Here is a 13,440-nt window from a genome sequence, read left to right on the forward strand (position 1 = left end):
CCGTTTTATCGGTAGCGAATTACTACGTATTCTGACAGCGGTCTCAGAAATTATTGTACTATGTACTGGGTGCAAACACCTGGTATCTGAAGTGTCTCATAATCCATTGGAAATTTTGTGTAAACTTTCAGTGTTTGACGGCCAAGTGTTTACGCTGGGACGTTTTGCCTCTAGGCATTCACCGGCATTATAGGACTGAGTGACACGTAACGGTAGTCTAAGGAACTATGCACCACATGCCAAAAAAGCCAGAAATGGGTATGCCACCTGATTTCGCAGCGCGAAACTAGTCCGCTACTAGTCGTACTTAAGGCGAAATGGCTCAGTGGTCAGAGCGCGAATTTACTGACCGGAAGGTCCGTGGTTCGAACCAGACCTCTGCCCCTCGATTCCCCCTGTCTAGGCTTGGGCAACCTGACAGTATCCCAGCCCTCGTGCTTCTTTTGGGTGGCATAGCAGTTAGGCACCGAAAGGGTGTTACAGCTGAGCTATTATTATTATTAGTCGTATTGTGATATCACCAACTGGATATACCACAGGCTTATTGCGATGTTAACTCGTAGGTATTTTTGTTCCGGAAGAACTCCCACTGGTCAATAATCCATTCGGACCGGCCAAAAACGTCCTGTTTCCGGATGCAGTCTTTCATGGGAGGCACAAGCTTCTGAGGGTAGTTCGTATAGCAATGTGGAATGCTAAACAGATGATGAGTTAAGCATTTTTTGCAAGTGATTGTCCTTGTCTTAAGGAACAAACGGTAAAGCTAACTAAACTTCCAGCTTACGCTGTTTTGTGTCTGTTAACTCCTACTACACATCTGTCACCATTGTGGTTCGGGGTTGCACACACTGTCGCAAGTTACATCGGTTTGTCAGAGGAAAGCCTGCGAAACATTGAGCCAAATGGGCACATTTATGGCAGCGGGTCACAGAATCCCATCATGCTTTATCAGTTTTGGTGACGTCACGCACTCAAGTTGCATTGATATCTGTGCCATCGGTTTACCTCAAACCATGCGACAGTTCGCCCGTTCTGCCTGGCACCGACTCTTCCTCATCAAATGCAGCACATAGCCATAACCGGAGCAGATGAAAAATGCATTCGGTCATGCTTAACGGGAACTCGAGCAAGTTGCTAAATTACCACGGGTTGTGTGCACTGTTCTCCAGTACATGCATGAGTCGTCGACTGATCGAGGTTGAGCATTCGAGCCGTTATTTGTCTCCACACATCGCGTGGTTGCTTCACCAACGGTCTGCCGTCTTGTTACGCTAGACAACGGGTATGGGGGAATTACAGTGCTTGGTACAAGTCAACGTTCGAAGGTTGCTGTGCTTTCTCGTATTTGTGTTTAACTTCGCTCCACCAATTATTTTCATACCACCGAAAGACGGCAAATCAATATATCGTGGAGCAAAGTGCAGTCACCAGCATTCTAGAATGTGACAGTCGCATTCTGTAATACTAGTATCAACGACCTGACTCTACTGCTGAATTAGGTCAATCATTTTTGGGTTGTACGACCAAAGACCGTGCACGAGCCGCGGATGAAACGGGAAAACTGACAACGGGTATCCGAGATGCACGGGATTAGAGGGGTCGGTGTGCGAATGTAGTGCACATTTAAAACTATCACGTTGACAATAATTGCGCGGACCATGAGAAGTAATGATTGAGTGACATGAGTTGCAAGCTGAATACCTAGGGAAGACAACCATCAGAGACAACAACGCCATTGTTGACGCTGGTGGTTCACTGTCATGCGGCGACAAACCGGTGTATTTAAAGCCCTAAAATGAAAACATTCGGAAAGACTGGATGGGCGAGGGACATCGCGCTAGTTCATGTTAGGCATTCGAAGGTACCTGCATTTTCAGGAGCTCAGTTCGACAATCCAGAAACAGACTGACGATACAAACGACAGGGATAATGACTGTCGTCATTTCTTGCAATGTCTCCAGCGGAGCGCAACGTTCTAGATGACAGATTTTGACAGCACCAAACTCAGCAACAGAGCAAGCCAGACTTTACATACACTTTGGCTCAGGTCGTATCGCTTTCATGACTATTGCGCTCGATAATTTTTCAGTGTAAACTGCAAACTTTTGCTGTCTTGCAGTGATATGACCTTGGATGGAAGGATAAATAGTTGCGATGATGAGAAAACGCACAATATGGTCCGGTGTATTATGAACTGCTACGGTACATGTCGCTGACATTATCTGCCGTGCTAGGTCTTTCGGTGAATGATATAGATTATGCTTTGAGGAATACATCAGGAGAAAAGGTAAATATGGATTTCTATGGATCCTGCGAGAAGCGCTTCAAATCGAGTCTCGCCAGATATCGTTGTTACAGCGATTTATTGCTTGTTTTGGATGCACAGTTCATGTGACAATAGAGTGAAACGCCGAAATCGTTAAACTGGGTCGTTGCGGTGCTAATAACTAGAGGTAACCAAGGCCAATAATAACTTCATGATAACGCAGTTCTGCCTGAAGAAGTGACGTCAGTTCTAGTACAGTTCCAGCAAACATCGATAGGAACAAACCTAGTTACTTCCGGATGGCGGCGAACTGTATTCCTACAACTAATTCATTCAGAAGGGTATGAAGTTCATGATTTCGACTTCAGCAGTGTTGAAGGGCACGAAGTTCATGATTTCGACTTCAGCAGTGTTGGTTGATTCATTCTGAAGCGGACATCGGACTTCGAGCTTGCACACTAGTCAACAGTGAGCGATAAAACAGAGTGCATGGGCTTCTGCATAACCTTGGACACTTCGCTCCTGTTTCATACAATTTAATCATGTGAATTTTTCGAACTACGTAGGCCGATACGCTCTCAAAGTTGGGTGATGTTTCGTTTTGTGTGTGCAACGCTTTTAAGTAACCTACCACCGTAAAAATGCAAATTAAATCGCCTAGTAAGTTGGCGTCCATTTGTGAGTTGCACGCAACGTAAACCTGCGTTCCTTTGTGATTTTGAACACTTTTATTGACTTATGCATAGAAACATTATCAGAGATAGCAACATCCATGTTGACACTGTTGTACGACTACAAGGTTTGTTTAACTATATTAAATTCACTCACAAATTTTACTGGGATTCGCTAGACACCATTTCTTGCTACGCTTCCAGCCAAGCTTAGAGGTCGGGCCAACCACATCTTAGAAGGCGGATCACACCAAAAATAGCCAAGGTCCTCCTCTTCAACACCTTTCTGTCAAGTCACACGTTATCCACCCAACATCCTGTGCAGTTCTTAGTTACTCCCGGGGACACATACCGCATTTAATCGTGCCGAATGTTTCCTGTGACTAATGCAGCCCCACACTAACACCAGTTATCCCGTTACGAGTTTGTTGACGCCATCCGAATTCAACGACGCTCTTGAGACAACGGATATCTAAAGTCCGTAAACGCTCTAGATCAGTTACCCGCCGAGGCTGTCTCGTAACATTACAACACCGTCCGTAGCCTGGTAAATACAACCTTTGAAACCCAGTGATATGCCTTTGTGGTGCCGGAAGCGATCTAAGTGGTGATACGTGGTTTGCACCTTTTGGTATAGTGCGCTGACTTTAGCAGGCACACTTTCGTCAGAGCTAACACGACTTCCGAGGTATGTAAAATCCCCCACTGCTTACCCTTCAATCGAAAGAGGCACGTTCAGAAACGGCACACCATAGAGCATGAGTTTAGTTTTTTTTTAGGTCCGAATGCCTGCTAAGATATAGTGTGATGACCACTTTACTCAAGTGTTTGTACTTGGCCTCCGTCTTCAAGAATTATACTGATAATGTTTGCACCAGCAACCATCCACACACAAGTCCCTATTAACTTCCTCGATGACGAGGAATTACGGATACTTTCCGGACACCATGTATTGTAGGGAGGCTTTTAGAGAGCTTCCCATACATTCTCACAAACTTGGAAGTGGGTAAGCATGAGGGGCCGATCATGTTTACACGAATTGCCAGAAACACTAACGATAGACACAATAAGAGTGGTGACGCTTGAGTAGGATCATACACTCAAACGCCTCAGAGGCTAAAGAGTGCTCCATATTCACGGTCCCCATCAAAGATTGACAGCCCAGATGGGAAGTAGCAGGTGAACAACTGCTCGGTTGTCCGAAAGTCCGCCTTCGTTGGATAGTAGAGCCAATGCGGTGAATGATAGCTTACTGGTAAGAGACCTCGGAACAGCTAATAAACGAATCAAGTGGAACAAAACTAAGGAGAGTTCCAACTTTTTTCGTTCCTTCTTTTTCTGAGATTTTATTGGACCGGGCTTTGGGTGATGAATATAGTTGTTTGGGGTTGCGACCGGAAGGAATATATCGTTGGGTCAGCTGCAGAACCATAGTCGTATCAGAGACCCAGTACTTGGAAGAGGCCGATTGGACTGTGCTGCAGGTAGATTTTCGGACGTCAAACGCTCGTTACCACTCGATAACTGTAAGATGCCGAAGAGTAGGTTGTAATGAGTTTGTGTGAACTGTTATGGGAAGTGTAGGCAATCCTGAAAATTGCAATTAAGTGCGGTAAGGTAGTCCATGCAGGTATTTCAGAAGGGGCTTCAGGTAGTGATCGATCTGCACCACCAGCAAATGATGGCAGTATAATCCGTTTGAGTTGCGGGTATTTGGCTGGCGGCCGCCACACCGTCAGATGATTTCTGCTGTCCAGGAAATTGGCATTGCAAAGAAACAGTCTATGGTCTACACACAGCTGCAATGGCTGCCATCCGTATCTCGCGTAATCAAAAACGATCACCTAACTGAACCTTAGCGGCTCCAAGCCTACCTATATGAGCGTTCATGTTACTAGCAGCTAGAACGATGCCTGAGTCTCCCGCTCGCTAAAAAAAAACACCCATGCGTCATACTGTCATAAGCTACACGTGTATTCCGCATGTAAGAGGACCTCTGCCTCGCACAGCTCTTTTCGCTTAGCCGTATGCTGAATGGAAACAACTGAGAGGTGACAGCACATGACAGCCGCAGCCTCCCCAGATGGAGTCCCCAGGACTCAACTCACCAGTGGTTAGTGACACAGGCAAAAATGACCCGATCGGACAGTGGCGCTGGTGCATCAAACCTATCACCTTTAGTGCGTAGCTACCCAGTTACAGAACTAACTGAACACGCCATCTCCTCCGATGTTTGGATGTATCTCCAGGGCTCTCCCATTTTGTGGTGGTTACTGGAAACAATGTACTCATGGTACATGACTTATAGCTGATAAATTGAAACTGATTGAAGACTGTCTGTGGAAGATTCCAAGCTAGTCTCTCGGGTCATATAAGTAGATACAACAAACTGAGAGCGATGAACCTTTCTTGCTCGGGACTCTCAGTGACGTATCTGCTCGGTAGCCCAACATCATACCCACCCTGGCATATCCCAGCTTCGTGGTCTGCGTGCCATCACAGGCACACCCCGAAGCAGGAAATGAGCAACAGGATAATCATTTCAAATACTGTATATGCATTTCTTACAAGGCAGCATGCATCGGTGCACTGTACGGACAATAGGATTTTATTGTTTAGGATGAGAATATTAGAGGCAGCTAAGTAGACTACCTTTTTGGGTTCACAATTCTAGTTCCCGATATTTGGGGCTGCTGATAAAGACGGAAACGCGGAAATTACCACCAGGGGTGATGCAAAACGAATAAAAACTGTCAGTACTGGTGCTGGGATCAGCGAAGATTTTCTGCAATCAAATGGGGTAGTTGGAGGTATAAGAGGCGTCAGTAGTAGCCTATTTTGGTTTAACCGCACTATTATGTGCAGCAGGTAAGGTGAACTGGCTAATAGAGTTCCGCGACGGCTAAAGTGGCATAAGAGTGCCTTTGGTTGTGGAGCTCACGGCTGTGCGCCAGCTAGGATAAGTTCAGGGCGCCAACAAGACCGATTAGGACCATCCAACCCCTGACTCAAAGCTTGACCGCAAGGCAACGAGTGAGTGCCACAATGCTTCCATAGTAGTACAAACTGTTAAGCAACTGATCGCGGTTGGTGTTCCAATCCAGTCACTGTGAAGCTCTCCCACAGTATGGCTTATTGGGTCATAGGGACACACAAGCAACATGATAAGGTCAGCTCCTCGGACAACAAGGTCTTTGGGGTAGTTCACCAAGCCATTACCAAGTTTCGCCGAATATGACCAAAGAAATCCTTCATCGTTCATTGTGACATCAATCAACCTGACCTTAGTTGGTACCTTCCTTTTAGCTAAATAAACCCCGAGATTTAGACACCGCATGAAGCACAGTCCATGGGCTTAACCTTGATCAGACCAAGCAACGATTTCGATACCAAACTAGTAGTTAGCCATGGCATATGACCCGATTCCGATGAGGTTTAGAGAAACCATTAACACTGGCATAAACGAGACAACTGCAAGCCTGTTTTCGAGCGACTTTAGCTTTCAAAAGTAATCTGACAATGATCTCACAAAAGCTCAGAAAAGTGGCACGGTATAATCGTCAGACCTACTCGGGAATCAAAACAACTGCTCGTTGTCTAATTGTCCAAGGGTGTGCGGTGTACATTACCTCCGACGGAACTCACCCAAAAGAACTGTGGAATTCCCGATTTGCCATGCCACGTCATTTCCAGAATGACTGACAGCATTGTCCTGTAGCTGTTTTATTACTCAAACCAACCAGAAGGTCCGCTGCGCGAACCCAACCCAGGAATCTCGACTGCTATGCTCCAAACCTGGGTACTTTGGCAGTATCTTGGCCCTCGTGCTTCCTCCGGGTGGCACAGGAGCTAGGCACCAAAAGGGTGTTTCAGCTGAACTGATTTTATTAGCCAGAAAACCAAGACAGCAATCAGGGACGAACTTTTCTGCACTCGGTGAGAAATTCCTGCAATTCCGTTCGTTGAACATAGGTGGTAAAAAAACTTGCGGTTTTTGATGCAACGTCTCAAGCCTTGTTGAAGAAAGCCACTTTATTGGGTGCATGAGGTCTCAATGGGAACGAAACACCGTCACCGTCATCCAACCGTATTGTGAGGATGTTTCCACCACGATGTCCATCACCACTAAGACTTGGTCTCGAAAAACGGGAGTGCATGAAAGGTAAGCGAAAAGGACCTATACGGCCGTATCGCCAATTTACCAGAGGTGCGATTCAGAACCACTTAACAGTGATGTTGAACACCCTTCTCAAAGCACACCCAAGATGATACGGTTGTTCTGCAGACGGAAGGTCTCCGCGGAAAATTTCGACATTCCTTTAAGATGGTCTTTTGTCGCAGAGTAAAATCTCAGGTATAACAACGATGCTAGCGCGAAAGTCACAACCCTGATAGCTTATTCTCGTTATTCCAGGATGGACCAGATTCTTGATTGCTGTCCAAATAGTATTCCTCAAGGCGAATCAGCAGACTGCCGGGTAAGAGGAAGGCGGTGCTGGGAATACGATCAGCGCCAAATCCAAAGAAAGGCTGGAAGGTAACCAATAGAGCACGCAAGAAACAGCAGGCAGTATACCAAAGTGTTTTATGGACGTTCGGAAAATGGAAAACCGCTGGTGGAAGGGTATTGTTAAATCGCACAAATTTTCCAGTCCATGATTGATAACAATCCTAAAAATCATGAGGAATCAAAGATCCATAATTCAGTGAAAATACGGTAGTTGCTAAATTTGACCGGTTCTTAACAGACATCCAGGACTGCACCATAGGCGGACGGCTCCAACATCAAAATATAAACTGAAACAAGTGTGGTGTATTCATTTTCCCAGAACGGCAGAGGGGTTGTAAGTGAACCCAGAGAATGTGTCATCCATAAAGAGGGAGGTGTCGGATCGTCCAAGGCGTTCGATTGAATTAATGACAGATGCTGCGGAGAGAAGATAAGTGAAAGCGTCAAGTTCATGCGACAAGCAACTTTACGTTAACGATCCTCAAACAATTAAAAACAGGGGGTGTAGAATGCTGCAGAGCGAGTTGAACTTCATTGCCATCCAGTAAATTAGCCGGAGAAAATTCGTATAAAGATGCGAGTAACATTAGTGTTAACGAATAGTGTGCGCTGCCAAACGAAGATGTCGTAATCACTGTATCGTGATTTGATCACCTGCGTCAGCGTACAACTGTACGTATGGTTTTCAGGAAGACGGGCTGGAGGCAATTGTAAGTGTAACAGGGATCCGCAAGACTACCTATGAATTACAAATTCAGGAATAACGTTAAAAAGACCCGGACGTTAACCTAATAAAGCAAACTGGTGGAATTACGAACCGAATGCGCGTATCAGCATTTCTCACTAACAAGTATAGCGACCCGATGTACTATTCTTCAGAGAATATCTATTTCGTCGAACTAATTAACGGCACGGAAGCTGTGAAAAAACACAACAGACTTTTACTACTGCTAAGAATCAGGTAACACTGATACGTTGGTTCCGATCGAAGATCCGATAGTGAGTGAAATAATAGCACAATCAGTATCGTTTCACGCGTACAGTTGTGAAAAAGGTGGTTAATGATGACGTACAAAACCATGGACTTTGAGATAGCTAACCAGGATTAGTCGATATCACACCTTTCTAAAATTTCGGGCTTTATTCTTACATCGGTTAGCCAATGAACCCCAACGTTCACCAAACTCTTCAACCTCATCATTCCAAATCCTTCTGGTCCGGACACAATCCTTCCGATTTTGTGTTGAATTGGTGCACCAGAAAATAAAAAAAATGAAATAATCGTCCAGCTGCAACACCCTTCCGGTGCCTAGCTGCCATGCTACCCGAAGGGGGGCTGGGATACTGTCAGGTTGTCCAAGCCTAGACAGGGGAAGTCGAGAACTAGCATAAATCACAAAAATACCTTATTCTGAATCGTAATTCCCCACCTGACCCGACCCGAATAGGTACTGCCCGATCTCTATCATCCCCATCTCAAATCAACCCTTGCTGTGGATCCGATAAACAAAAGCGAAATTTACTCAGATGCCTCATTGAGACAGCTATAAAGATATGTTCTCGCGAGTCCATCCAAAACGATATAAAACGTTTAAGGCACATGATTTTCGTGATTCCAAACTATGCAGTCTACAAAACGGAGCCAAAAGCACGTTACTGGGGAAAAGCATCGCCATCAGCATCCGAAACAGCAAAATCAGTGTCGGTACCGAGGATTCACTGCTGTACAAACACAAAGTTTATTCAATTAAAGTGACAAAAAACAGTGGACAAGGGAGGGACCTGGTTCCAGCCTATCGAAAGCATTCTGAGGTGCCTACACATTCAAGCGCCCAATGAGAAAACCTTGAAAGGAAATGACAACACGAACGCCACTGAGACGAATCAGCCGCCATTTCTTGCAATGCATTTAGCCAAACGTAGGAAGGGTCACGGGAACCAAAACACCCAAACTATTTATCATCGCTCACATCTTTCACAGTTTGTGCGATTCTGAAGGAGGTACTGATAACACCAGTCTTGGTAGGCGATGTAGCACATGGGCGAGGTGCTTTAGTTGATGGTGCTGGCGGTTTTCGGCGATTGAATTACCTACAATCCAACCCAATTCCCGTTTTCCAATCACCTCGTTATTAATCCGTTGATGCCATCCAAAACCAACAACGCTTCTGCGGCATCAGTGGTCAAAAACCTCACATAATCTGTCAGCAGAGGCCACGCGTTGCAGCTACTTACCGTGGTCTGTTAAACGAGACCCTTAATACCCAGTGATATATCTTTTCGACGCCACAAGCGACACAAACCGACATGGGTGAATCAGGCAATCGAGATTCGTGCACTGACTTCATCAGATACACTTCTGTCAGAGGCGCCACAACTACCGAAGTAAGCTTCTCCACACCTTCCATAGATTCTCCTTGAACTGCAAGGAGTATACTTCGAGAATGCGCGTACAGACTTGAAGGTGCATGCCGGAAGATGGTATGATGGTGGCCACAACAGTGCAAATATCTATAATATCCCAGGCAAAGGCGACTTGAGTACAGATACAGTTACCAGGAGGATAGAGCAGAGTGTTGATAAGGCCACTAAAGTCTGCTTGAACTTCGTTTCGAGCCCTATCACGAGGACCCATTTGATAAACAAACACAGCTTCTGTGTTTGACCGTGTTGGGCATCACAAGCCGGTCATGCGAAAGTATTTGCGCGTCACGATACTTAAACATAATCCAGTTTCCACAAATTCTTACTCAGACACAATTTTGTCAGAGATAATAAACGTACCTTCCAATTTCCATACAGTGTGCTCCTGAACCGATCGCGAATAGTATGATTTAGATTGCTTTTGAACAGAGGCCATCAGAATACACCCATGTAACCCATTGCCTTGTACTCAAAAGCAACTTGTGTGACTTTTGAAACAGTGCTGACCTACTAGTCATTCTACTCTCGCAAACAATTTTGACTCCGTGACCAATCGAAATTCGTACTCTTTTCCTCACTTTACAACTGTAAACGTAAGTTTATTCAACCACGCAAACTCGGTTAACATGGAATACCGTTGCTTTGCGTGAGCCGCAGCTCCTATATTCGATCAAGCCCATAAAAGGAGACTGGTCTCTCTGCCCCCCTCTCCTTGACTAGCGACATCATACTTTCACTGCTCCGTCAGAATGTAGATTGTCTACCTCTAATCGGACACCTCTTCCATAAAAGATACTCGTGGTGAATAGCCTCCACTATCCCCTTAACAGCCCCAACCATCTTTTCTATTTAAGCACTTTCTACACACTTTTCATTTTCGAACTGATCTACTCACTTCTTCGTTTTCCCGAAACAGCTAAACTCTGGAAGTCTGTAACAATCCCTGTATTACAATCTTCTATGTTGTCCAGACTCGTGTTAACAAGGGTCTGAACAAGTCTAAGATATGTTGTGCCTTTATATTGTCTGGTCTTTCTATGAACACTTTCACCAGGTGATATTTGTTAAATTTGCCCACGGCTATGCACTGCATGCACTTTCTGGCGTGGGACTGAGCCGAAATTTAGTGTTTACATTTGCTCATTTTATGCAGAGTTGATGCACTCATATGGCTATTGCAAACTGTGGAAATAAAACAAATAAAAAAAAAAAAAAAAAAAAACAAACTGTGGACTGGAAGATAATGCCCGTTGAGCGAAGCTACCCTATGTTTGTTATGTAAGACATAGATCACAGTTGTGTGAGAATAAACAGGCAATCCAAAGATATGTGCTAGAACTGTGTAGAACTGGTCGAAGAGGAGTTTTTGAAGGAATTGCGTGTGAGAAATTCGGCAAATGCGCGGGCGACATCGATCAAATGATCTAACGTCAAACTGGTAGCAAGGGGAAATGCCCTAAAACAACAGCTAGCACAGGTAAAAAAAAGTGGGGTACGAGTGGCCAAAAAGGAGGGCACTGCAAATCCCCATGTATTCCACCACCTGGGAGGACTATAATGAAAATAATCGTTCCCCTATACCACCTTTTCGATGCCTAACTTCCACGCCAACCGAAGTGAGCACGAGGGCTGAGATACAGTCAATTTTCCCAAAACTGAACAGGACGAGTCGGGATGCTGAAGTCGGGTTCGAACCACGGTCAGTAAATTCGTACTCTAACCACTGAGCCATCCCGCCCCAAAATATTCTCACAGTCTTAAAAGTTGGTACATCTGCGCTTTGAGGAAAGCAACCAACGGCCACTCAAATCGGTGTCCGAGTTATGAGCTACAAAAGCTTTTGCCTCGATTGTCAAGTCAAAAGGCATCTCACAAAACCTTTGTCCGAATTTAACCCGAGTAGTCCTTAGTCAGAATTTGTCCAGGAGCGATGTCGCCAATACTTGTCCCTATCGGACGCGTTATTCTCTACACAGTGGCTGGTTTTGTTTAACCTCGGCTGATTATAACCTTCCCGATAGCAACAGCAAGTAAATCAGTTGTTCCAACTTCACCAGCTATACTGTTTTCTACCCAAACTTGGCGGACAACAATACACTTCACATTCAGGCATTTTTTTCATGGGAAAGCGTCAGTTCAGAACAACTTCCACAGCGTACAATCCTCTCGAGGGGGCGTTCTAGTGCTTGATGTTCGCTCATCGAAGACTAGCGTACTGGATGAGCAATGGGCAGCACAGAGCGTCATCATCATCATCACCAACGACAGCATGACATCAGTGCTCAACACCGATGCTTCACTGCCGTACAGCCATGACTTATTTGAAAGCCTTATTGTAAAGAAAAGAATAAAGGTGGACCAAAATATTCTCACAGTCTTAAAAGTTGGTATATCGGCGCTTTGAAAAAAGCAACCAACGGCCACTCAAATCGGTGTCCGAGTTATGAGCTACAAAAGCTTTTGCCTCGATTGTCAAGTCAAAAGGCATCTCACAAAACCTTTGTCCGAATTTAACCCGAGTAGTCCTTAGTCAGAATTTGTCCAGGAGCGATGTCGCCAATACTTGTCCCTATCGGACGCGTTATTCTCTACACAGTGGCTGGTTTTGTTTAACCTCGGCTGATTATAACCTTCCCGATAGCAACAGCAAGTAAATCAGTTGTTCCAACTTCACCAGCTATACTGTTTTCTACCCAAACTTGGCGGACAACAATACACTTCACATTCAGGCATTTTTTTCATGGGAAAGCGTCAGTTCAGAACAACTTCCACAGCGTACAATCCTCTCGAGGGGGCGTTCTAGTGCTTGATGTTCGCTCATCGATAACAAGCGTACTGGATGAGCAATGGGCAGCACAGAGCGTAAACATGCAGTTTATTGAGGATGTATGTTAGCTGTGCCTTACGTGCGTTCAATGGGTGTTTAAAAGCCTAGTAATCGGTACCAGTCAGGGAGCACAATTACAGTTTAATAAACTGGTGACTATGCTTCTCTGCTTGATGATCACGACAACCAATAGATTAAAAGTCAGGAGAAACTTGGGCGTACGAGCCCCTGTTGAGGTGACGTTTGGAGAGAAAGTACCGTATGAATAGAAAATGAATTAGTTTTCGAGTAGGGAGCAGACATACTGACCTGAAATGGGCAAACATGTGAATTCCGGTGCAACATGCCTTGTATCAGCAAGCGACGAGACCAGCGGAGTGAACGGAGGTCTAATCCTACGCGCTAACAGTGCAGCCCAGTCCATCTTTCTGAAGAAACAATGAGAACGGATTTCTTCGAAGTCCAGCCGGCTTCCCAGTCGTTCTTCCTTGGACTTATGCAATAGCTGGGAGTAGATGGAGGGGAACATCAGCTTAGAAGTTATGATATTGTATTACAAGTCACACACGTTGCGTAAGCCCACCACGGAAACAGAAGAAACCTCAGAACTGTATTTTTGTGCTCGAGATGTCTTCACTCCCTTACAAATGGCTGCCATTATTCAAGACTTCAATAACAACAATTGTAACCAAACCAACAGGACTTTACAATGATGGGAACGTTGTCACTCCATGTTTCTTAA

The 13,440-nt window shown here is 45.1% G+C and overlaps 1 protein-coding gene across 1 annotated transcript in view; it reads right to left on the reverse strand.

Annotated features, from left to right (window-relative positions):
• Positions 1-7,185: 7,185 nt before the first annotated feature.
• T265_05544 (hypothetical protein) overlaps positions 7,186-13,440 on the reverse strand; it is a gene marked incomplete at both ends in the record, with an annotated part of 22,520 nt that continues 16,265 nt past the window's right edge. Inside the window, 2 exons of the mRNA XM_009170585.1 lie at positions 7,186-7,864; positions 13,008-13,203. Coding sequence (XP_009168849.1) covers positions 7,755-7,864; positions 13,008-13,203 — 306 coding nt within the window. The remainder of the gene's footprint in view (positions 7,865-13,007; positions 13,204-13,440) is intronic.

Source organism: Opisthorchis viverrini (assembly GCF_000715545.1).
Source record: "Opisthorchis viverrini unplaced genomic scaffold opera_v5_104, whole genome shotgun sequence".
NCBI lineage: Eukaryota > Metazoa > Platyhelminthes > Trematoda > Opisthorchiida > Opisthorchiidae > Opisthorchis > Opisthorchis viverrini.